The 26,930-nt window shown below is 40.9% G+C and overlaps 1 protein-coding gene across 5 annotated transcripts in view; it reads left to right on the forward strand.

Annotated features, from left to right (window-relative positions):
* Positions 1–26,930, forward strand: part of SHQ1 (SHQ1, H/ACA ribonucleoprotein assembly factor) — a 106,859-nt gene that overhangs the window by 56,963 nt on the left and 22,966 nt on the right. For 4 of the 5 annotated variants that reach the window (XR_005583217.1, XM_039483045.1, XM_039483044.1 and 1 more), the window contains exons 10-11: positions 869–992; positions 13,310–13,430. Coding sequence is in view for 4 of the 5 variants with exons in the window: in XM_039483045.1 (XP_039338979.1) it covers positions 869–992; positions 13,310–13,430 (245 nt within the window). In the remaining variant the exon portion in view is untranslated. Of the gene's footprint in view, positions 1–868; positions 993–13,309; positions 13,431–13,705; positions 13,760–26,930 lie in introns of those variants that run through there. The other variant, XM_039483048.1, reaches the window with a different exon arrangement.

Raw genomic sequence — 26,930 nt, forward strand, 5'->3', positions numbered from 1 at the left:
GCCTGAGATATTGTTTGTTTGAACTGACTGCCATTTTGCTGTGTATGAAATATACACGCTTTATGACTAACGTTAATGACTAACAATATATAAATAATTAAAATATGTATCAAACTGTTAAAATGAAAAAAGTTTGCAATCTTCATATAATATGAAAAAGTGCTGAGTGGTCAGCAATAGTGGTTTTTATTAATTTTAATCAATTGCAAATTCAGGATGAAAAAGGTTGTTTTTTTTTAAAAAAAATTCCTAAATGGAAAGTTTTATCTTTGAAGAGTGAAAGATGGAAAGGAAATCACTCCTGAGAGAATCTTTAATAACTCACTAATGCCTCTGGCCTAAGTAAACTAGAGGTTTTCTTCACTCATAAAGGAGGACAATGAGCTGCCTTCCCAGGGGAGATATATTTATCTCTATCTTCAATATCTATAACTTTGCTAAAAGGCAAAGGCATATATCATTTTTAGAGTTCTTGTGTGTGTACACATGGATTCTGTTGTTTTTAGTTTTTATTTATTCTTAAAAGGCTTTTTATAGCTCTCTTTAATATACCTAATGTTAAGGGACAGACTTATTGCTGTAATGTAAAGAATGGCAAAGACTTCAGTTAAATGTTTTATTATAATGTGCCCTGAATTCAATATTTTTCAATTAAAAACTACTAAAATTTATCAGACTTTTATAATTGTACATGTAAGTTGAAAGTGCTGGGTCTTGTTTCTGTTTAAAATTAACCTATTGTTTCCATAGCTGTTAAAACTATAGACCTTTTTGTGCGTGTTGCAATAATGTCTTTTAAAAAAAAGTAATTACTATGTGCTTTTTTTATTAAAGTAAATTAACCATACCATTTCATTGATGCTCTCAGAGTTTCACTAGTATTCCTGAGGTTCTGGTATCCCTTGGAAGAAGAGTTTTATGTTATCCACTCTACAGACATTTCAGATTAGTGACACGAGCCTTCAGTGATACAGTCATGATATTGCAACTAGGTGAGAGACTTTTTTTTTACTATATGTATTAATTAGCCAGATACAGTGAAGTTTGGCTGTACTATATGTTTATTTGTATGGGGGACAAGGGGGACTTGTCTACACAGAACATTAGTACTCACCAGCCAGGGTGTAAATTCTAGTGCACACCAACATGTCACGCACTAACTGTCCGTGCGGACTTTGCTGACATGCTCTAAAAGTTCCTTAATGCATGTTGACATAATATTATGAGACTTTATCAACATGCACTAGGGAACAATAGTGTATGTCAGCAGGGTCAAAATGGACCGTTTGTGCATCACACACTGGTGTGCACTAGAACTTAACACCCCTACTGGTGCGCATTAACGCACAGTGTGGACAAGTCCTGTGTGTGTGTGTAGGCACGCACGCATATTACAGTGAGGAAAAAGGTTTTCCTTTACTGGGTGAAAGTATAGTTATGAAGCTACTGTCAAGCACAGTTAGGTGTTATACTTTTGTATTGTGCCCTGTTTTAAAGTATCTAAAGTACACTTTTAGTTATAATTGCATTGTATTTCTGATGGTGGATCATGGTCAAAAGTTTAGATGCACATCTGTAGTTTGTTAGCTCTTCCTGTGTTGTTTAATTGCCTGATCCAAAACCTGCTGAAATAAATGAAAGGACTCCCATTAGCTAAAATGAGCTGTGAATCAGGCTCCAGTGGAAGTTTTGAGGCCCCCTGCATTTGGTTGTGGCTGCCATTCTGTTCAATGAAATACAGCTGAGCCTGATATGCAGTCCCTCACTGGAATACATACATTGCATGCTACACAATGTGGATCATCAGAGCAGCTTCCTCACCTTGATCCATGATTTGGAAGAGCTGTTCCATTAAATTAACACTTGTGAATGGTGCTAAGAATTGTTCTGAAAGTAAATTTACTTTACTGTTAAATTCATTTTCTTAGCCAGCTAGTTTCCCAGAGGTAGAGCTTCTGCTGATTTTAAACTGATTTGGTCCTATTAGCTATGACATTTTTTCCCCTACTTCAAATAATCATACTAGACCTCTGAGGTCCCTTAGTTCCAAAAATATGCTGTCACTTGTGCCAGATTAATACTGGCATATAGGTGCACTAATTTTTAAGGAACAGTTTGTGGGGGCTTTTATCTGTGTGGTTCTTTTAACCTGAGAGTTGCCATTTCCTTTGTGGGTTTAGAAAAAATGGTTGGAACAGCTGTGTATTAGGTGCAATGATGGAATGAAAAGGTCAGAAGTACAAATTTTTTTTTTTAATAAGGCCATGGCTAAAGATATTAACCATGAACATTAATGGAGCACTCCTATGGTATAACTGTATTTATACATCACTAAGATGGAATAAATTCTAACTGAACTAACATACTGTTTTATCAGTGACCCAGAATGGGTTGAAATAACAGCTTCATGATGTGGAAAGCATGAAAATAATGCAGTATGCATCATCAATTTTTTTTTATCACTTTCAAAGTCATAATTATATCTTAGGGGGAGAGGAAGACATCTATAAGTTTGTCTTTTAGCGCGCTGCCTCTGCCTTTACCTACGCAAAATCAGGCAGTGTTAAATAACCAAATAGTGCTGGGTAAACAAAACATATCATAGTGGGATTCCATATGGATAGGTTTTGTTTATTTTAAATTGAATTAAAAGCTGATTGCACTACATATTTGAACCTTTGCTTTGTTTCACACTTTAGGAGTACGGCTGTCATCTCTTGAATGTCTGAAAGTAAATCTCATAGCAACAGAGTATTTATTATATGTCCTGTGTACCATCTTTCACATATGTGCAAATTTTCAAAACTGCTATCATGTCAGTTTCAATTGTACAGTTGTATCCACACATGTTGATATCCTAGGTTGTTAAAATTACTTACAACCATGCTGTGTATCGTGAATTACTACATTCAAAAAAGCAGTTTCTTCTATATTGATAACTGTTGATTCTTTGAAGAAAAAATTGTATTAACAGATTATTTTTCATGGTGTGTGAGAGTTGCAGGAATTGAAAATTATACTGATATCTGGAACTTGCTAAATTAATTCTGGACTAGTGTAAAAAAAAAAAGTGCTACTTGTCCAATTTACCACTGACAACATAAAGGTCAGGCAGTGAAGTTAAGCAGGGAAAGTATCAAGCCTCCTTTCCAATTAACTCCATTGGATCTGTGTAGTATCTCTTGAATGTGGAAAAAATTAAATGCTTATGATACCAGACATAGTGTAGCATTCAGGCAGTCTGTCAGGGGATGTCTACACAGCAAAGCTGTGTGTCGGCTAACCTAGGGGAGCTAGCTTGAATCCAGCTGGTGTGAGTATTGATGATGGTGAAGACCGCGCAGTATGGGCTTCACCCCAGGCTAGTGAGCCAAGTACCTAGCCAGGGTTTTGCTGGCTTTGTACTACTTGCCCTGAACCCATGCTGGGCTGTCTTCTCTACTGTTGTTACCTATGCCAAGCTAGTTCAGGTAGTCTAGCACCCTCTACAGCTTTTGCTGTGTACACATAGCCTCTGATTTACTTGGGGAGGGACCCACAACAGAGATACTATGTACATTTTAATTTTAATTTTGTGGCACAAGAGAGATTTACAGAATGAACATTCAGTGACGCAACAAATAAATATTAAAAAGATTTTTGGTAACACAGACGGCACCCATGTTCTAAGGTCTTAAGTCTAGGATTGCTTTGGTGGACTCGTGTGAATACTGCAGGAAACCAGTGAATTTTTTCAACGTTTGTTGCTTGACCCGTCATCACCAGAAAGAAGAAAGCACGTGATTTGTGCTGTACTGTGATGGTATTTTTGAAATAGAAATGAGAGGATTGTTACTGTTTATTGTTTATAATAATAATGCCTAGAGATCATTCAGTAATGGGGCTCCAGTGTGCTAGGTACTGTACAAACACAACAGTAAGCATTCGCTGCCCCAAAGATCTGGCAACTGAAATAGACAAGACAGAGAAAGGGTAGGGGAAAGGAATAACCACATATAGCAAAGAGTGAATTATATGATGACCTGTGAACATCATGTTACTGCCATTATTATTATTATTTATTATTTGGTAGGGTTTTGTTAGGAGGGGCTTAGCTAAATGGAAAGACTCGGAAAAAGAGAGAGGAACATCTGAAGAGAAATGATGGGGGGAAGAAGAAAGGATGCACAGAGTAAGGTAGGCAGGACAGGTTTGTAATGCAGCCAAGATGAAGAGAATATGAGGGAGGAAGCACTGGGAGGTGGTTGGAGCAAACAGCCAATCAGAGCAGAAGGGAAGATTTCTAACGAAAACTATAGGACATATTTTGATGATATCTTCACTTTCATTGTATGACAGACTCAAGGCCAAATTCTCTGTTTGTCTGAATTGCCGCAGCTGGCTTAAATTCAGCCAGAACACCAGCAGAGAATTTTACCCTTTGATTATTAATTCCTTGTTTAAAATGCAGGCTGAACACCTATGGTGCTGTGTCAATAATAAAAATAATAGATACGTTCATTAAAAACAAACCAGGCTCGCTTTCACATAAGTCACTGAGCAGTAGCAGCCTTGTCCTTACCAAACCTGGGTGGGTTCTAAACATCCTGATCTTAAAAGGAGCAGAGCACCTTCAGTTCCTGTTGAAGTTATTAAGGCCCTAAGTGGATAATTTGGAGCAGAAATGCTACGTATGCTTTCATTTGGGGCCTACCAAATTCATGGCCATGAAAAACATGTCACAGACTGTGAAATCTGGTCTCTCCCCATGAAATTTTGTGTTTTTTTTCCCCTCTACTATACAGATTTCACCGGTGGGGGAAGGGGGGTGAGAGACCAGCATTTCTCAAACTGGGGGTCCTGACCCAAAAGGGAGTTGCAGGAGCGTTGCAGTATTGCCATCCTTATTTCTGTGCTGCCTTCAGAGCTATGATGTATCCCATGAGCCATCTAAACTTCAATCATTTTAATACTTAACAGTAGAAAAGCATTGAAAAAAGTGGAAATACGACAGGTTTAGTTTCATTCAACTGCATACCATGCATTTCTTGTGCTGTATTGGTTACCTAGGAAACCATTGCAGGAAGAAATGTGATTGGCTGTATTGGTAGGTTGATTGTCAGAGTTGTGGGTGGAATTTCAAGAGCTCAGATTGTGCATGTAAGGCACAAAAAGTGAATACTTGCCCATTTCAGCATGTGTTTTTATTGGTAAAAAGAAAGAAACTGCAGTGAATATAAGCCATGATATGCTTTAAATATTACCCGAGAAGTTAAATAGATTCTAATGGGTTAATTTAGTCAGAAGGGGAAAATAGTCTTAATCTATTGGGCGGAGGGGCAAAATAGTTAATATAGTGGCGGTGATATAAACAAAGATTATTAATATCAATAGTGTTGAAAATGCCAGTATTTATCTGCTGAAGTTATTTCTTGCTATTGTAGTTGAGAGTGTGTGGTATATAAGGCCTTAAATTCTTAAATTAAAAAACCACAAGAATATAACTAATGTTAAGTGTATTTTAATAGATATATACCTTACCAGAAAACAGAATGAAATAATTAGGAACCTGTGTATGAATTTGAAAATACGGATGTTCAAACCATATTTAAGTTAAAGTTTTGTGCTCGTACTGTCTAAACAGTATACCACAGATACACTCAACAAAATGTTTACTTCTTCAAATTCCATGGAAAATCTAAGAAGGTCTTTGGGGCCTTTCTTTGTTTTTGTATAATGCCTAGCATATTGTATATACTAGTGAAAGCATAATACAAGTAAATACAATATTATATGGTGGGTTGTATGTTTATAGTGTATCATATTTATTTTCGGAGTATTGAACGCACTGAACCATGAACATCATGCTTTTCAACATATCCAAAAGTATACATTACACACAGGTAAATGTGACTTGCTTTCATCATTTGGAAGCTAATGCTAGTAATAAAACTTACTCATAAAACCATTCCTTTTGACCCGAATCTAGCAAAGCACTTAAGCACGTGCTTAACTTTCAGCAAGTCAGTAGTCTGATTGACTTTATGCTCAATTGAGGCCTTTTGCTATATGATGATAGACGAAGCTGGAGCGTTGTACAATAATATATTTGGAATTTAAAGTTGAATAAGATACTTTGGCAAGGAATTTCGTTGCCGCTATGATAGTGTCTGATGTGTTCAGTTTATTGATAACGTACACAAAGTGCATAGCCCAAAGTCTGAGACTCGGTGTACGAGATGGACACTTTCCAAAGGCACTTTAACAGAGCATAACCCTGTGAATGTTAAGGAACAGCTCCTAGGAAACTAGTCATTTCTACTCATCAAAAAGGAGTTTGTCAGTTTTGACACAAACAATTAACAAGCCTAGAGATCAGTCATTAAATGAGTTATTAACCAGTTTTTCAGAAACTGTTGCTTTTCCAAAATATTATTCAATTGACTTAATAGAAAAATGTACATTAAAAAGAGAACAACTGCCAGGAAAACAGCTGGAGAGGTAACTCATAAAGGAAAATTGTGAGTTAATTTGTTTTAAAAATGTAGAGTTTACTCCCAGCGTTCACAATATTGAATTTTTTTTGAGCTGGTCGGTAAACTAAAGGGCGCATGAGACATTCATTTAAATCAGAAGCACAGTAGGCTAATTTTTATTAAGACCTATAGGAAGATTTCTCACATGCTCTGAGTGATCAGTGCTTTTTTTAAATGCTTTTACAGCAAAGCTATTTAAGAGCGAATGCTTTGATTGCAGTATCCTGTCATATCTAAAAAGCGACAGAGTCCTGTGGCACCTTATAGACTAACAGAAGTATTGGAGCATGAGCTTTCGTGGGTGAATACCCACTTCGTCAGACAGCTAACACGGCTACCCCTCTGATACTTGTCATATCTAAGTTATCTGAATACATTTACAAACACTATTTGTATTGGATTTAAGAAATTTCTGATTTGTGAGTTATTGATACATACACACAAGCTATAAAATTGCTTAAAAAATAAACAAGTATATCAAAACTGACAGATGATTAAAGCACAGATTAATCATATGTAGCTTTGGTATATTTATATAAACATTGCTTTTCCTCTTCACTAAACCTGTAGGCATCCATATACACCTCTACCCCGATATACTGTGACCCAATATAACATGAATTTGGATGTAACGCAGTAAAGCAGCACTCCTGGGAGGGTGGGGGGGCTGCGCGCTCTGGCGGATCAAAGCAAGTTCGATATAACGCGGTTTCACCTATAATATGCAGTAAGATTTTTTTGGCTCCCGAGGACAGCGTTATATTGGGGTAGAGGCGTACATTTTTTTTCGAAATATTGGAGATGTGTATAGTATTTCTGTCACTAGGTAATGCTAGTTTGTGTATTTTACATTTATTAGCTGCTTGTAAAGATATAAACCATTGTGCTCCTTTATGTGAGGTTAAAGAATATCCTATGCTTTTTTCAGCATACATATGAACAATAAATTGATGACTAATTATATATAAAAAGAGATTGATTTGTAGTTCTCAATTTAATTTCTTCTGATGGATGTTAGCACCAAAAGCTTTCTGCTTGTTTTGTAACAGAGTGGTGGCTGTAGGTGGCAGCACTTCATGTCTGGTTTACTTTCATTAGACTCTCCTGTAGGACACAGAGAAATGTGATTGATCGAACCTGCCATCAAATTGTAAAACCCATTACTGTAAAATTACCATGTTTGCCAACAAATCAAGGATCGTATTTGCCAACAAGGATCTTTGAAGATTCAGAATTGCACAGAAATTCTTGAGCCAGTAACACTAAGTATTGCTTTTGACACTTCAAAATGAAATTTTAAATTAATCCAAAATAGATTAATATTCATTTGCATTAATTCATGTTAACTTATATCTGTTTGTCATACAGATACACTGAGTTTTTTAGTATACTTCTCTCTGCTTAAATATTCTTGAGATTTTGTCTTAGAATCTGATGACTATATTGATGCAAACACAAGGGGTTGGTGACATCTTTTATAGTCCTCATATATTCAGTTTCATGCTATTCTTTAATATCTTTGAGAGAGACAATAAAAGTTCAGTTTATTTCTTTAGATGCAAACTCATTTTGCTGCTTGCAAGTATGTGGAAAAAATACATAGAATTGTCTTTGGGAAAAGAGCTTAATTTACTTGATTTGATGCTATAGAGGGGGAAAAAAACAGATTGAGGAGATTATACAATTCATTCAGCAATTTTTTAGTCTCCTGTTACTTCATAAATGTTTTATTTTCAATGCATGAGCCACTGAGCCTGTGAAAAAGTTAGATTACAGTGACTTTATTTCTGTTATATCAAATGATTGATGTAGATTTAGGCCCGAATTATACCCTCCTACACACAACCTCATAGGATAGGAAAAAGTCCTTCTGAAACTCCATAGTTTAAAATTGTGGGATTTCTGCTGCAGGCAGTCATAGCAGTGAACTCCTGCAGAGTCCAACAATCTGTGAGCAAATGCGCTGGCTCTTATGGCACTTTTTGTGTTTAATATAATGAAATCTCATACATATTTATAAGATAATTGTTTCCAATTGTCTTACAGATGTGGAATCTTTTTATGTATTTATTTTAAAATCTGTCCCACTAACTTTTAAGTAATCAGAAAACATCTGTTCAATAAAAGCAGTTTATTAACTGCTCAATATAATGTAATACCGTAACTTTACAAATAAACTAAATTGTTACAGGTTAATGTTTTTATTTATTTAAGACACCTTGAAGTGAATTCCATTTACCATACTTAGGTTTGTTTCTGTGATCATTGTATGACTTGGAAAAATTTTGGTGCAGCAAATACCTATGATGAAACAAAGAAAATCTTTAGTTCACAAACGTTTACGTTGATTTTGTGCACATTCTTAAACACTTATCATTACTTTCTGAATAGATTGTTTCCTGCTTCAACCTTGATTTGGGTCTTTGCACTGTATAAAAAGATTGAAATTGCCCATGCTTGGTACATGGTAATCAAGCTGATACTCAGTCCTGTGTTTCCAAACTACAGAATAAAGTTAACTGCAGTAAGTGACTTGAAGAAGAGGAATTTAGAGCCAAAACAATGGTATGGTCTTCATAGGCCATGAAATCTTAGACGTGAGTAAAGCACAGATGTTAGTAAAGGCCGAAAACAAGTGTCCTTGGACAGAACTTAGCATTGTGAATATCATGGTGATAGGCCAGCAAATGAGTTACACTTCCTAGAATAGCTACATTAAGGTTTGGATACTATTTTTATGTGCCGCCTCTTTATTCTTTGAGTATAGTCCCTATAGATGTATGTGCCTCTGTGCACTCTTGATTAGAGACTGCAAAGTAATGTCCACCATTCCACGCCTGCACAGAACTGTGCTTTGTGCTCTGAATGAGGGCACATAGGGTGGCGTGAGCCGACCACCACTCAGTTCCTTCTCAGTTGCCTGCAGCTCAGGACCGATGTCTGCTGTATTTGCCTAAACTTGTGAATTCCCTACTCCCATGAGTCCCTTTCATGAAGAACAACCTAGGGAATGTACATTGTAGGCCCAAAGATTGACTATCTCTGAGCTCCCTTCCCTTGTCCCCCTCCCCAGTGGAGTTATTGGAACTTATGGGGCCCTACAACAACCAACTATCGGGGACCTAAGTGAAAACACCAGCACCCACTGGTACCATGTCACCTACTGGCATCTCTAGACTGTCCTGTGCTACGTTACACGTTGGTACCGCACACTTCTCTGGTTTGGATGATATACAGGAGGAACAAGAATCTCAGGTGAAGGAGATTTCACCTCCATCTCTGGTTAAGGTGGTAATGCCACCACTGCCCTCCCACACTGATGATTTTAAGACCTTCCAGGACCGCAGGAAAAGGCAAGCAGACTCGCTTCAGATCCTGCTGGAGGAAGTGTGAAAGTCTAAGAATTCCTTGGTGGATATCCTGAATGTCAGTCCCCAGGGAAAGATTGCCATCACCTCAGTGAGGTGAACAGGGGAGCTAGGAGTGCTCGTGGTGAGCCCACGATGTATCACCTTCTACAAAGACATCTCCATCCTTGCTTCCTCCCAAAGGTCTCCTCGGAACATGACATTAATCAGGAGATTCACTATCTGTTTTCTACTCAAAACGTCATGCCTCTAGAGAAGAATCAAACCTTTGTTCACTGTGTTAGGAGAGCCCTTGCTTTCTATTTGGATAGGACTAAATCATTCAGGCCTCTCCTAGACTATTCGTAGCAGTTGCAGATAGGATGAAGGGCCAGCCGATTTCCACACAAACTAAGTGGGTTTTGGGTTGCATCATTACCTGCTATGAAAATGCCAACATGCATCCCACCTCACAGAGCAACAGTGTATTCTAAAACTCAGTCCACATCGACAGGGCTACGGAAGGACATTCCCATAGCAGAAATCGGCAAGACTGCTATTTGGTCTTCCACCTATACCTTTGACAAACATTACGCCATCTGACCTGCTTCTAGCGATACCACCACCTTTGGTGATGATGGGTTTTGAATTATTCTGGACTTACCTCCTCAGCACTCCTTGATGGGTTACTGCTTGGGAGTCTCCTATGGTGGAGCACCCACAGGGACATATATTGGAGAAAGGAAAGATTACTTACCTCATAGTAACTAGAGTTCTTTGAGATTTTTTTTTTTTTTACCTGTGGATGCTCCACCTCCCACCCTCCTTTTGCTCTACTACAGAGTTAGGCTTCAAGGCCAATAAGGAATTGAGTGGCAGTGGGCTCCCTATATGCCCTTGTCAGAGCATGAGGCACTGATCTGCACAGCCGTTGGCCTGCAGACACTACTTTGCAGTCTGTGATAGAGAGCACACATCAGAGTTCAGGAACCTACTCAGGGCACTCATTCTCTGAGGAAAGAATTGACTGAAAGACCTTAATTAACAGGCTCTGGAGGGAGTTGGATTTACCTGGCGGGTTGCTGTAATGAATGGACTTTAGGTATGGATAGGAGAACAGGTTCCAACAAGTTCTCTTTTCTCTCCCCAAAAACGCAAAAGAAAAGTGGGATTGTGGGACAAGAAAGCTGTTAGAAATAAATTAGATTGGAGGTGACAGGCAAGAAATGAACATACAAAGCACATTTTTTCTTTCACTCTGGAGGAAACTCTGAAGTCTGGAGTGCAACTAAAAGCAAAATATTCAAGGGAGGAGAAAAGACAAACACTCACTAGAGGGGAGAAATATTAATAGGTTAATTTAAGGTGATATATTTTAATTGAGTTTCTTCTTTGAGTAGTGTTCTTGTGGGTTCTCCACATCACGATGTGTGTCTGCCTGTGCACATTTGATATGCGATTTTTGCCATCAGTGTCTGTGGGGTCTGCCTTTGTGCCATGCTTCTTGGCTGCCTCTGACTTCCCCTGTGAGGTCCAAAATATGATCAAGGACCTTCTCTTTGGAGGGCCCATGTTATATAATGACTCTTCATATTCTTATGCTCCCAGGCAACACTACAATCTTTGGGCATCTGTACACCCCAGACAAGGAGAAAATACAGTAGATTGCAGATGCCTCAATGTCTTGCCCAGGCCACTGCCAGCCCTGAGAACAGCTGAACTCTTACTTGTGTGCAGTGACATAATGTATTCCCTCTTTTTCTTTTTGCCAATGTAAACAATATGCGACTTGAAGGACAGTGTGATGAAAATGAAATCCGTGACAACATCCATTTGTGTCTTATCTAAACAGAGTAGAACTGTAACAAAGCATACTTTCCCTTCCTCATCCCTTAGTGTACTGGATGGCTCCTGACTTTGTGAAATCATTGCAGCAATGTATAAATTGGGTATGAAATGAAAATTCCCCTGTCTATCTAGTGTACAAGGACACTAGCCAAGTGCTATGGAATCATTAAGCTGATGTGCTGTTTGCTGCAGCACGGGACCACTCAGAAAAGCAACCAAACCCCCATGAATATCAGTGAAGTAGAATCAAGGGATACGGGGGCATTAGAGAGAGAATCTCGAACCCAGTTTGCCCCCCTGTCTTTTATGTGTCGTGAAAACTTTTAAAACCTGTTTTATACTCTTTTGTTGTTGCTAACTGCAAACTGTTCTGGCTGGCAGTTTGACAGCTAAACAGGGTTTTCACTTACATTGCCATTTTTAAAAGAAAATGGGTCTGCTTCTTTGCAAGTCAGAATAGTCTGCTTTGACAGATATTAAGGGCGATAAAGTTTAGAAGTTATTGTTCAGCCCCATGCTTGTGCGTCTTAATTTTTATCTGATTCTCTCTCTAGTTTTCTGTTTGACTAATTCCTTTCCAGTGCAGCATTTCTCCCGCTTCTCCGCACCTGCCATTTACACCCTATTGTACAACTTCTCCTTCCTCGTTCCCTACCCCTCTGGGTAGACGCACTCGGACTGGGGCTCTTCTGTTCAGAGGTAATCTCTGATAAAACCTTGTGGTTGGACAGCAGGGGGAGTTCTACAAGAGATCAACTCAGATCTTAATTTTTTATTTATTTAGAGTGTAACCTTGCCAAGTTGAGATTAAATAATGTAGGAGGAGCTCTCCCCAGCAGAGGGGGGCTGGTAGACTCCCTCTGCACACTTTATATTTTTTATTAGCTATACTTGTTTTCACTGTGTAATAAAAATATATTTTAAAAGTGTTCTCACTAGCACTTAAGCCTTAGTGGTTTTGAGGCTTTTGAAAAGAGGGTGCAAGGAAGTGCTAAGTAATTAAGAAATGTTTGTAGCTAAACATCTGCTTTGCAGAAATGGTGACATATGAAAGAAAAATGAAGCAGAACAGGTCTCTTCTGGTTGTGAAATAAGAAAATGTATTTCTGCTGCCAAATCATCTTTCAGAGATTTATCCAATGTTTTTAAAAATGGGATTTTTTTTTTTTTAGTTATTAGGAATGTATGATTTTTTTTATCCCAGACATTTGAGCTGCCAACTAGTCTGTCACTAACAGCAGCAGGAAACAGTCTAATGAATTCTAAGACTCCGATCCTGCAACAAACGCTAAACGGGCACGCTTTCATTGACTTCAGTATGGCTCAGTGTATGCAAAGGAGTCCAATGAAAGAGAACTTGTGCAATTGGGACCTAAATCTCTCCTCTCTCTATTTTGTTTTTTAAATGAGGGAGAATGGGAGAATTCCAATCAAATGATCGAGGCACTAACTCAACATAAAGAGGTAATAAGATTGCGCCAAACCTGCCATATATGTAAAGTGTTGCAATGAAATGTTTATTAAGGTGTCAAGTGTAAGACTGTAATGTTTTAGTTTTCATTTATTTATTTTTCAAAAAGCATAAATGTTTTTTTCCAGGTAAAAGTGCAGTTTTGAAATGTCTGTTGGATATTCACAAGATTTTTCGAGAAAATGACCCTGCCTACATCCTTAATGATCTCTACATTACAGACTATTGTATTTGGATTCAAAAAACCAAGTAAGTTTTAAATCAGTTGCTATTCTGAGAGAGTTTTTAGCATATTGCATCCAGGAACAAGTGTTGATAATTTGTAAACTTCTCAAAATGGAAAAAAAAAATCCTTCCTTAAAATCATAAATGGAAATCTGTTCAATCTTTCACTTATTAAGCTTACCTAACATGCTATTCATGCAAGACAAAAGAAGGCATTTTATTTTTTTAATAATGCTGGTAGTAGTAGAAGAATGGAAGGTTTGCTTTTAAATAAAAATGTAAATTCTGTTTGTTTGCAGAGTGCTAAAACATGAGGGAGGTAAAACTTTATAGGAGTGTTCATGTAACTGCACAGAAATCAAGAAGCTTTTTCAAGGAATTAAAAGGATTAAAAAACATTCGTGTAATATTTGAAAAAAGTTTGTGGCAACTCACAAATCCTGAATTGGATGTCTTGAGCTAACGACACACACAAAATATTTCATGACTTAGGCCAGAGGTCGGCAGCTTTTCAGAAGTGGTGTGCCGAGTCTTCATTTATTCACTCTAATTTAAGGTTTTGCGCGCCAGTAATACATTTTAACGTTTTTCGAAGGTCTCTTTCTATAAGTCTATAATATAGAACTAAACTATTGTTGCATGTAAAGTAAATAAGGTTTTTAAAATGTTTAAGAAGCTTCATTTACAATTAAATTAAAACGCAGCTCCCCCCGAACCGGTGGCCCAAGACCCGGGCAGTGTGAGTGCCACTGACAATCAGCTCATGTGCCGCCTTCGGCGCGCGTGCCATAGGTTGCCTGCCCCGACTTAGGCATTTTACATTTACTGGTTGTACTAATTGGTTTCAGCACCTAGAATGAGGATTGTAGCACAGATCCAGCCGAATAAGTGCAGTCTCCACCGGTTTCTTCCTGGGGTAGAGAGGAAGCTGCGATGAACGGTTCAGCTAGTTCTCCACTTGTCAGTGCAGTGTTTTGCTACTTACTCCAAGCAGCAATGTAGGGCACAGGAGCCTCAGTAGCTCCATAATGCCCTGGTACAGTCATGGTTGTAAAATGTACTGTATATTGATGTGTTAAAACTGCTCTGTGAATATCTTGCTGCTGAAGGCATGGTAATTGATATACAGTATAATATAGTATCATCCTGATATGGCTTGATGGTCTGTAAGCAGCCTCTAAATCTTAGTCTGTAATTTAACACGGAGAAATTGTGAATCCTTTATATCCACCAGTCACAAAAAAGCAGATTATATTGGATGACATGCCCAAGAAAGTTTCAGAGCAAGTATTGGGGCAGGAAGGGAAATATGAAAGAGAATTTTTTATTTTATATAAAATATGGATCCAACTTAAATAGGCCAATATTAAGTAATGACACATCTCTGAGTTCTGAGGGTTTTTTTTAAATTAAAACGTAGTTTGACATCACCAGAATGTCTCAATGAGTAATAGCCCTGCAATTCACAACTGCCTGTTACTAAATGCTGTGTATTACCTGATTGTTTATTCATTTGCTCTTTAGTATATTTTTTAAATGATTAATTTTGCTCCCACTATGAAGAGTGGGGAAAAAAATCTATTACAGTATAAAAGACTGTTTAATCCCAGTATAGCAAAATACTTCTAATTCAATCAGCTTTCACTTCTTTGATTAGGCCAGTTTAGGTCAGTTGCCTAAAGAGAGCCGCTGGAGAATTCATAAGCAGACTGAAGCTTTAGTAGAGAAAGTACAGTAAATGAAGACAGGGGTCTTTTCATGCATTTTTCAAGAAGAAATGCGTCCTAGGAGAGAAGTATTGCTGCTGTCCACATCAGTGAATATAACATCTAGCAAGCCAGTCATTGGAACTTAGCCTTTCTTCAAATGCAGTGGAGGAAAATGTAGGGTTGATATAAGGAACTGATAGATTAATACATTTACTGTAAGACATATACATTAGGTACCAGTTAAGCAGAACTGACATCCTCTGGAAAGAGGCAATTAAGCTATCTTACTGTCATAATGATATGGCACAATAGTTGCCTGTCATTAGGAGAGCAAGAGACAGAGGAACTGCAGAATCAATCTCCTATTTTTAGGCCCCGACTCAGGAAAGCATTTAATCATGTGCTTATGTCCTTTTCTATTCAGGATAACACTGAACCGTAAGCTTGAAATTAAGCACATGCTTAAGTGGTGGCCTGAACAGAGATCTTTTCTTGAATCAGAGCCTTAATGTTTTCCACTAATAAATGTTGCAGGAAATCGTTAGGTTCACATATGATTTCAAATAATATGTAAGGGAATCAAAAATAGGCATTGGCTGGTCTGCTAACAGCGGGGTGGGGGGAGCACATCCTAATAGAATGCATGATCACATAGCATCCCTGTGGCAGCTGCCGCAATTGCTTACCTTGAAAGGGTATATGGGGGTGGGGAGGGAGGGTGGGAATATTTAGGTATTTATAGCTATCTTTAATGAAGTGTTTCATTCTTTTTGAAATCCGTTGATGATACTCTCTACTTTTGGTCTTCATTTTATTGTTTTGTCATACCTGTTCTTTGCTCCTCTGAACACGTGACTAAAATGCTTTGTCCCCTTCTTTCCTGGGTGTTCCTCTGCTCTTGTGGCTGGCAGCGTCAGCCCCACTGATGGTTCAAAGTCTGTGAAGGCAGGTCCTGTTTTCTTGCCTCAGATTTGTAAGCAACTCGTAATAGGGGCTGAGCCCTTTTTGTTTCCATCTGCTTTTACAGGTCTCCTGGCTCCTTTTTGCAATGAAAAACTTGGATACTTATGAAAGCGGAGACACTTCCATTAGTTCTCCCTGGGTCTGTACGAGCAGACAACAGTTTGGGAGCCCCTGGTTTAGGACAATTTTATATATTAGTGCACTTTCAAATCCTAGATTTGAAGTGTGTCCTTGAGTTCTGGTTACACAAGGCTTCCAGTTTAAGGCGTTGTCCACAGTACAGTAGTGTATTTGTAACCAGTTATTGACAGACTCATCTGACTCAGTCAGAACAAACAGTTTGGATCAGGGCTTTGGAGAGGAGCCTGGAGCTGGAGCACGGAGCAGCTCCGGAGCAGTGGAGCTGCAGGTTTTTGCCTGGAGCGGAGCCGGAGCACAGCTCCAAAGCCCTGGTTTGAATTATGTCCACAATGCAGCTTTTCTGATTCAGAGCTGGAGATAAATATGCTTCGCATCTCTGCCTACCAGGCACTCTGCTTATGTTTGCATCAGTGATTTCTGGGAAAACCTGGGCAGTTATCCGATGTTGCTTCAGCAGGGGAGAATGTGCCCAGAAGAAGCTGTGAGGTTTCTTAGGGTATGTAGGACTGAGAGTCACTGTGTTACACCCCCCCACATCCCCCCTGCCTCCAGCAAGCGGGAGACTTGCTTGTGCTTAACTGAATGTCAGGTGCCTAACACCATCAGCCTGTTTGCCACCCAAACAGTCTTCTTGAGCCTATGTCAGCCCTTATTTTGCTTTGCAGATTAACAATAGGTGCACCACAGTCCCTGAGCCCCTTTGAAGCATTCCACTGTAGTGGCCAGCCTCTTCTCCACCAAAAGTCATAGAAATACCAGATTTGCTGTTCCCATGGGAACAGTGTACACCAGTGGTCTCCAACCTTTTTACGCCCAAGATCACTTTTTGAATGTAAGGGCAATCCAGGATCTACCCCGCCTTTCCCCGAGGCCTCACCCCTTCCCCAAAGCCCTGCCCTGCTCACTCCATTCCCCCCGTCTCCGTTGCTTGCTCTCCCCCACCCTCACTCACTTTCACCAGGCTGGGGCAGGGGGTTGGGGTTCGGGAGGAAGGGAGTGCTGGCTTTGGGATGGGGTTGAGGGGTCCACAGTGTGGGAGGGGGCTGTGGGCTGGGGCAGGGGTTGGGGTTCAGGAGGGCTTGCATGCTCTGGGAGGGAGTTTGGAGCAGGAGGGGGCTCCAGGCTCAGGCAGTGTGTTGGGATGCAAGAAGGGGGTATGGGGTGCTGGCTCTGGGAGGGGGCTCAGAGCTGGGGCAGGGGTTTGTGGTGCGGGAGGGGGTATGGGGTGCTGGCTCTGGGAGGGGGCTCAGAGCTGGGGCAGGGGTTTGTGGTGCAGGAGGGGGTATGGGGTGCTGGCTCTGGGAGGGGGCTCAGAGCTGGGGCAGGGGTTTGTGGTGCAGGAGGAGGGGGTATGGGGTGCTGGCTCTGGGAGGGGGCTCAGAGCTGGGGCAGGAGTTTGTGGTGCAGGAGGGGGTATGGGGTGCTGTTTCCAGGAGCGGGTAGAGGGTGCAGGAGGGGGTATGGGGTGCTGGCTCTGGGAGGGGGCTCAGGGCTGGGGCAGGGGCTTGGGATGCAGGAGAGGGTATGGGTGGTGGCTGCAGGTTGGGTGATGGAAGATAAATGCTTGTGTATGATTTTAAACACAGTGATGTGGTCATAGTTGAAAGCAAATGAGCTGTTGAACAAAATGGTGCTATATAGGTAGTTGATAAGTCTGATTTGGTGAATACTATCTGGTTATTTTGCTTATATTAGAGGTAGTTATTTGCTGATCCTTGTGTATTCCACTGTGGGTACACACCTGTCCTGGGATGGCACCAAGCCAGAAGCTGCTGTCCTGTAGGAGTTCATCATACATGGCTCTGATGGCACTTCTCCTAACAGTGGAGCCTACATTCTTCTTTTCAGAGGAGTTGGATTTTATTGAACTGGCCTCACTTCCTCAAGGACAAGATCTAAGCCCAATCAGAGGGTCCAGAATTTCTTGGGTGCCTTTGCAATTCTACAAGGCTGAGTTCATATGGGACTGCCATGAAGACTTCCCCAACCAGTATTTGACCCCTTACACTGGCCTTATTGGTGACTTTGAGGCCCAATAGAAACCATGAAGAATCTGTACAGTCCCCTCAAGCATCATTGTGTCATTCCCCTCCCAGAGAGGAACCCAAACTTCCTCAAGAGGCTATGCAGGAGGAAAGAAGGAAGAAGAACCAGAACCAATGGTACCGGCAATCCCACCAAGAACATTTTCATTTTCTCATGACAACAAGGTTGCTCCAACCTCTCCTTCTCCACCTGATGACAACAGGCGGTTTCAAGATCTCCCAAGGAGGGTGGCAGATGCATTCCATTTCCCCCCAGGGGAGGTCCAAGAGACACCTCAGTGCTCCTGGACTTCCTACAGAGTGCTGTGCCTAATAAAATACTGCACCTCATTAGTGATGCTATTCTGGAGCCTGCCAGTGCTGTCTGGCACACACCAGTAGGATGTGTCCCCATGCCTAAGGGGCAGAAAAGAAATACTCCATACCAGCCAAGGGAGCAGAATATTTATTTACATGCCCTGTTCTGAACTCTTCAGGTTTGCATGGTGCTACAGAGGGAAGTAGACAATATCAGTAACGTTTTCTCTCTAACAAGGAGGCTAAATGACTAGACCTCAACCATCCAACAATTCAGAACATCAAATTGTTTCTAAAATATGACTATTAATTACTCAAAAGTATCTGAATTTGCAAACAAATTCCCACAAGAGAATAGCAAACAGTTCAAACTATTATTGGGGAAGGTGAAACTGTGATTGCCAGGTCCTCCCTCCAGACAACGGCCGATGCAGCTGACACAGCCTCCTGTTCAGTGGCTACGATAATCATCATGCATAGAGAGTCCTGGCTCCACTTGTCAGGATTCCCCAGGGATGGTCAGGCCATAGCAGACAACTTTGAAGGACTCAAGGGCTACCCTTCACACCATGGGGATATACACCCCAGTTCCCTAAAGGAAATTCCATAGGCCACAAACATAAAAACCCAGACTGCCACCTCAACTCTTTAATGATCAGAGAGGATACAAATCACCACAAAAAAGACAAAGAACACAGAGAACCGAGCATAACACTCCGCTTCCTCTTTCCTTCCAACCACAGCATCCTGCTAAAAAGTTATTTTGATGGTATCTTTGAGAGCTGTGACTCCATCCAGATGTTGCATCCTTCATCTGAGAATCCAAATACTCAATTTGGTGGCCGCCTAACCCACTTCTCCCACATGTGGTATACAATAACAGTGGTCAAATTGGGCACTTGACATCATTCACTCCAGCTGTCTCATAGAATTCACTTCCCTTCTCCTTCCAAAGCCGCCTTCCCTCTTCAAGATCACCTTTCAAGAGAGGTTTGCCCGGTCAAGAAGTAGACTCCCTACTTCTCTTGGGAGTCATAGAGTTGGAATCCCGTCAACACCAAGGGAAGAGATTCTATTCACAATATTTTCTCGTCCTCAAAGAGAAGGGAGGATGGAGACCCATCTTGGCTCTCAGACAGTTCAATGTCTTTATCCACAAAATGATGTTCAGAATGGTCACGCTACCATCAATAATTCTGTCTATGAACAGAAATGATTGACTCACAGCTCTTAATCTGAAGGATGCCTACTTTCATATAGACCTACACCTCTCACACAGGAGATTCCTCATGTTCATAGTGGGCAAGAACCATTACCAGTAGAGAGTGCTCCCTTTCAGCCTCACCACAGAACCAGAGGTATTTACAAAAATAGTCTCAGAGGTAGCAGCACACTTTACAAGAGGTCTTCAGTTTTTCCGTACGTGAATGATTGGCCATTGATGGGGACGTCATAACAAGTAGTAGTGATAACAGTTTCTTCCCTAATCAACTTCCTGGCATCTTTAGGAATCAGTGTGAACACAGAAAAGTTTGTTTTAGCTCCCATGCAGACTGGAGTTTATTGGCGCAGCCGTGGACTTTGTTACCACCAAAACATATCTCCCTCATGACCCATTTCAAAAGAATCTTGTCCATAGACAGCTGTCTGCTTATGCCTGGTCCTTGTAGGTCACGTGGCGTCTTGCACTTGTGTCCTCTTTCATGAGACTTCTTTGTTGCGTTCAGCCTTGGCTATGCACAGTCTGTGTGCCAAGCAGACATGGCATAGACAAATTAATTACACTCCTTCCGGGGCGTAAGACTGGGCTTTGGGATACATCTACACTGCACTCTCCTTGTGGTGGCATGTAGAGTACCTACACTGCATACTCCCCTAGCACGAGTATAAATAGCAGTGCATATGGTGAAGCACTGATCAGGCAAGTAAAGACATGCCTGAATGCTTTAGGATAGGTACCTTACACGGCTCTCTGAGCACCCATGAATTGCCCCCCTGTCTGCATTGCTCTTTGCTCCTCTGCCTCCCCACTGCTGGAATCTTTTCACACTGTGGGGAAAGGCTCTGGTAGCTCCCTGCTGCTAGAGCCTTTCCCTGATGCAAGGAAAGATTCTGGCAGCAGAGAGGCAGCGGGGAAAGGCTCCTGGCAGCTCTCTGCTACCAAGGCTTGTCCCTGCTGCCTCCCTCCTGCCAGAGACTTTCACTGATGCATGTAGCTACACGCTGCAGTGAGGAAGCAATTAGCTTTTCACTGTGGCATGTAGCTACACGTACCCTACATGCCTCTGCCAGAGGTGTACAGTGTAGCGATGACCTCATTGGACAGATAGAGACCATATATGTGTTGGAGTTCCATTTTCTCCCCCTCCACCTGCGAGGGCCCTGATCGTGAAATCTCTTTGTTGGGATGGGGTGCCCATTTGGATGAGCAGACCATACAAGAAACATGGACTTCCCAGAACTCCAGGATACACAAAAACCTTTTAGAGCAGAAAACAGCTTGAGAAGCCTGCAAACATTTTCTACTACTAATACAAAATCATGTTCAGGTGATGTTGAACTATGTGACAACAGTGTTCTACATTAGCAAACAATGGGGTTTAGAACCCCCTCCCCCTTTGTATAGAAGTGTTAACCTGTGGAACTGGTGTATTCACCACCAGATTACTCCCTTAGCTGTGCACTTCACAAGAGACCACAGTACACTAGCAGATAGCCTCAGCAGGCACTTTGTCACAGAATACATGTGGGAACTCCATGACTTGGTGGTCCAGAACGTTTTCCAACTATGGGGGATTCTGTCTTGCAACCTGTTTGCATCCCCAGGGAGCAAAAAATGCATAATGTACTGATCTAGGGCAGGTTGAGGTCAGGACTCTGTGGGAGAGGCACTTCTAATCCTGTGGTCAGGACCCATAGTGTATGCATTCTCACCCATTCCCCTTTAATGTCGGGTTCTGAGGAAGAATCCAGCAGAATGGAGTGGTGGTGATCCTGATTGTGCCCTGATTTTTTTAGTCTCCTGTCCCATACAGTTGTCAGCATGTCCACCGATCACAGTCCAGTCCTTCCTTGTCTTTCTGATCCAGGACAAAGACAAAGTCAGGCATCCCAATCCAGATTTCCTCCATCTCACAACATATTTTTATGGGCATCAGCACTAGAGAAGGACATGTTTAGAAGTTGTCCAGAACATTCTCAATAATAGTAGGAAGAAGTCCACTAGAAAGTGCTACACTGCCAAGTAGAACAGATTCTCTATTTGATGACAACATCATCTATCAGCTCCAAAGGACTCTGACATCCCTACCATCCAAGCTATTTACTCTCCTTAAAGGCATCAGGTCTGTCCATCAGTTCTATTCGGGTACACCTAGCAGCCATTAGCAGTCACCTGCCCAATTGACAACAGCTTAATTTTCACCCATTTGGTGACTGCATGGTTTCTGAGAGGTCTAATCAGGACTTTCCCACAGGTGACACAACTCACTCAGGCGTGGGATCTCAATATAATTCTTTCTGTGTTAACGGGGTCTCTGTTTGGGTCCTTAGCTATCTGCTTGCTGACGTACCTATCAGTGAAAGTTTCCTAGGAGTCTGGTGGCACCTTAAAGACTGATTTATTTGGGCAACATTTATGCCCAAATAAATCTGTTAGTCTTTAAGGTGCCACCAGACTACTCGTTGTTTTTGTGGATGCAGACTAACATGGCTACCCCTCTGATACATTGAATACACTATATTGTAAGTAACTTTTGGTTTTTAACTTTCCATTTGTTTACTGGGGAGGGGGCATATTGCACAACAAAACAGAGCGAGAAATAAATGTTAACCTAGTCTTCAAAAACTACATAGAGAATAGTGGAGGCGGCTCATAGTAAACCTCGGCAGGTGGTGTCAACATTTATGTTGAAAAGCCAGATGCAGCCAGATGGAAAATTGCATCTTTAACCCCTGAGGTCATAATGGCATGTCATCACTTCATTTGATCCCCCCTGCTAAGTGAGCTTATCATCCACCCTGCTGTCATTCTTGTTATTACTTTCATTTTCATAATAAAATTACATTTAATTTGTCTGGTGTGCTTGCTTTTTTTTGGTCAGTGCTTTTACAAACTGCGATGATGTAGATTAGGGAATGATGGCTGCCTATCTAAAGCTGACTAAAAGACCAATTTTTTGTCCCTTTTCCTCCAAAATAAAATCATTGGGTCTCTGATGTGAAGAACATAGGGGAATAGAGGGAGCAGAAGAGCTGTGGGGTAACAATTGTTTATCTGGGGGAGAGGGGGCTGCTAGGAGCGAAGGAGTCTGTGTGGATGATGTAGGAGAAGAAGGGAGCAGGAAGCACTGATGCTGAGAGAACATCCTGTGCATCAAGAGAAGAGACTCCTGCTCTGTGACCCACAGGAGTTTTGTCAGCTGTTGAAGCCAGGGAAACACTACTGTTTTTTCTCATCTGCTCCTGCAGCCCTGATCTACTCTGTGATCCCCCATCTAGCTCTTTCTGCTCCTCTAGGCCCCAGTGTTCCCCTTGCCAAAAGATTGCTCCCTGTCCAGAGTCTCCCCCATACCCTACTCTTTCACATACCCAGTTCCTAGGCCTTGGTGGGGTGTGGCTCAAGCATAATACCCAGAGTAATTGGGTGGCCTGATGGGCGGCAATTCTGTGTTGGATAAAGAGCCTGGGAAGGGACACTGGGAGCTGGGATTGGGGAGTGTAAGAGACAGAGGGATGACTGGAGGTCAGGAAGAAAGGCGAGAGAGATTAGATGAGGAGCCAGAAGGGAGAAACTGTAGCTGACTGGGCAAGGAGACTGGAGATAAGGAGTTGGGGTGGTGAGAAACTGGGACTGACTTGGCAAGGAGACTGGGACTATGAGACAGAGAGGGCTTGTGAGAAAGATGGAGACTGTGACCCAGAAGGGGAGACTAGGGCTGGCTGGGAAAGGAGACTGGGATGAGAAGCCTGAGGAATGGAGACTAGTACGGGGTAGGCAAGGAGACTGGGACTGGGATGAGGAAACAGGGACGAGGGAACGACAGGACTGGGACAAGGAACAGGTTGGAGTGATGGTAGAAAGATCAAGCCTAGGTGGAATAAGCGGAAGGGTCTGTTTCCACTAGAGCGCACTCTATTCCAGAGGTTGGCATGGAACCCAAGATTCTTAACATTCCTTTGCTGTCAGCAAATATCTGAACCCCACTGGCAAAGTGTGTCTCTCATCTCCTGCTAATGCTGGCCAAAATAGAGATTGACACTAGCTACTAGTTACCCTGTTAGTTCAAGTGGCAGAGGTCTGCCTGGTGAATTTGAAGGTTCCAACTCTGTATGTCAATATGATGGAGATAGTTTTTTTTTATATGTAAGTTTCTAGGTTTTTTTAAAAAAAAGTTAAAAGAACATTAAGGTTTCAAAGTAAAACATTAAAAAGTTAGGAAATGCCACAATTAAGGTTGCTTGTGCAACATTAATTTGGCCTTCAGTGTGTGTGCACATTATGCAATAGTCTTTAATTGCATGATCACAGAATATATTTTCCATAGAATTCCTGCCACATTTTTTGTAATCTACTTTATAGCTGTCTCACTGAACTTTATGTATGCAGTGGTGTTGTAGCCATGGTGATCCCAGATATTCGATATTCGAGAGGCAAGGAGGTGAGGTAATATCTTTTATTGGACCAACTCACTGAACTTTACTTAGTCCCAAACTTTATCATATCATCTGGAGCTGCTAAATTTTGTGCTGTTTTATAATGTAAATACACTTCCATGAAGGAAGCAGGTTGAGACCAGCAAATTTATTTGACTTGAGACAAATACCCGGATTAGAACTCACCATTGTTTGTATGCCTGTCATCTTTGTGTGGATACATAATAAACTTAAATACCACTTGATTCTAAATTGTTCCTGGTAAATTACTTAGACTGATGTAAACCCCGTATAGGTATTTATTTTAACTTAACCCCACAAACACTTCCTGGTTGCGTGGCATTGTTTATCTTTCACAAAGACTAGTACTTGCTGGTATCCATTTAACATCTCTTCATTAATGCCAAGACTATAACAGGGTTCAAAAAAGAACTAGATATGTTCATGAAGGATAGATCCATCAATGGCTATTAGCCAGGATCGTGTCCCTAGCCTCTGTTTGCCAGAAGCTGTGAATGGGCGAGAGGGGATGGATCACTTAATGATTACCTGCTCTGTTCATTCCCTCTGGGTCAACTGGCATTGGCCACTGTCAGAAGACAGGATACTGGGCTAGACTGAACTTTGATCTTGACCCAGTATGGCCGTTCTTATGTTCTTGTGTTATCTTGTGCAAAGACTAGTATTTGCCGATACCCATCTACATCTCCTCAGTAAGGATAGATGTAGACAAAAATACTTACTTAGTGGCCTTCTACCTTATCACCAGTTGCTTAGAAGTCATTCTTTTTTCATTACACTTCTTTTGTAAAGAATTTATCCATAAATTTAAAGCATAATAAATGTCTGAAAAGTTTTAAAGCTAAAGTCACCTTTTTATAAGGAATCTGAGGGTAGTATAAAAACCGAAGGAGAAGCCTGACTGAGGAATAGAAGTTTTTTTCTTTCCTTTCAAGTCTTTTCTTATTATGACTGTATAAAGTCAGAATTAACTGGTGCATATTTCCCCCTCATATTGTGTATGGAGCTTGCCATTAATATTAATAGAAACTTAGTGTGCAGAGTATTGTATTGACATGCATAGGTATAAAAAAAATGCAACACTCAATGATTTAATTCAACAAAACAGTATCATGTACAATATATTTTGGTTCACAGGATGCCAACATGATGCCTTGGAGATCAGAATACCCAGGATGCCCTACAATACATAAGCATCCAAACTTAAGTAATATTAACCACTAGGGATTCCATAGGAACACATGGTTTGCCTTACTGGATCAGACCCCAGCTCCATCTAGTCCACTGTCATGTCTCTGGCAGTGCCAAAATCATATGCTTCAGAGAATGGTGTCAGAACCCTGCAGTAGGCGTATGTGGAATAGTCTGCTTTCCACATAGCTCTCATCCTGATCTCTGACAGAGATTGGCTTAAATCCTGAATCACAAGGTTTAATATCCTTTCTAAAATGTTTATTGTCATTATGATAAATTTGGATATTTTTATATCCATATAAATATCTAATTCCTTTTTGAATTTTGTTAAGTTCTTGACCTCAATGATTTCCTGTGGCAATGAATTCCACAGCTCAGTTACATTTTCTGAGGAAAGTATATTTTCTTCTATCCGTTTTGAATTTCCTACCTTTTAATTTAAATTTGAATGTTCCCCTTGTTCTTGTCTCATGAGCCAGGATCTCCTTTCTGTATATCATTAATTTATTTTCTTTTATCATAGCCCTTCTTCATTTCCTTTCTAAGACAAACAGTCCTCCTAATCTTTTCACTTTTTCTTCATATGAGAGTTTTTCCAGACTTTTGTTCGTTCTCTTTGCTCTTCTCTGAACCTCCTCCAGTTTTGCAATGTCTTTTTGAGATGGTGTAACCAGTACTATGCACAGTATTCCAGGTGTGACCACACTATTGATTTATATAAAGGCATTATAATGTTTTCAGTATTCTCCATCCCATTCCTTATACCTCCTTACAACTGGTTAACTTTTCTTGACTGCTGCTGTGCATTGAACACATGTTTTCAGTAGCTGTGTATGGTGACGCCCGGGTCCCTTTCTTGGGTTGAGAACCCTAAAAGGCGTAAGAGTAGTTTAAATTTTTTCCTCCAGTGTGCTTTACTTTGCAGTTATCAACATTAAATTTCATGTGCCATCACATTATGCATTTACCAAGCTGTAAGTTCTCTCTGAAGTTCCACACAGTCCTCTCTAGTCATGACTAGCGTAAATAACTTCGTGTTACTCCATGTGTATAAGGAAAACAATATGAGAGTCAGGTCAAGAGCCCTGTATGGATCAGAGAGGAGCATTTTGTCCTTCATACTTAAGCTATGTCTACATTAGTACTTTTGTCAGTATAACTTATGTTGCTCAGGCATGTGAAAAAAAAACAAAAACCCCGCCCGAGCAACATAAGTTACACCAACAGAAGTGCCAGTGTGAACAGCACTATGTCGGCAGGATACTCTCTCTCCCACTGACATAGCTACTGCCACTCCTTGGGGGTGGTTTAATTATGTTTACGTGAGAGCTCTCTCCCATGTAGACATGGCGTTACTGTTAAGTCTGTGCCAATATATTGTGATGCTGAGAGGTACTGGTGATGGCTTAGCTCACAGTACCTCTTTTAGATTCAGTTAACAAAACTGTCAGGATGAGTTAATCTGACGCACCCCACTGATGACAAAAAGGGGTTGTAAA

This window comes from Mauremys reevesii, linkage group 7 (genome assembly GCF_016161935.1).
Source record: "Mauremys reevesii isolate NIE-2019 linkage group 7, ASM1616193v1, whole genome shotgun sequence".
In the NCBI taxonomy this organism is placed as follows: domain Eukaryota; kingdom Metazoa; phylum Chordata; order Testudines; family Geoemydidae; genus Mauremys; species Mauremys reevesii.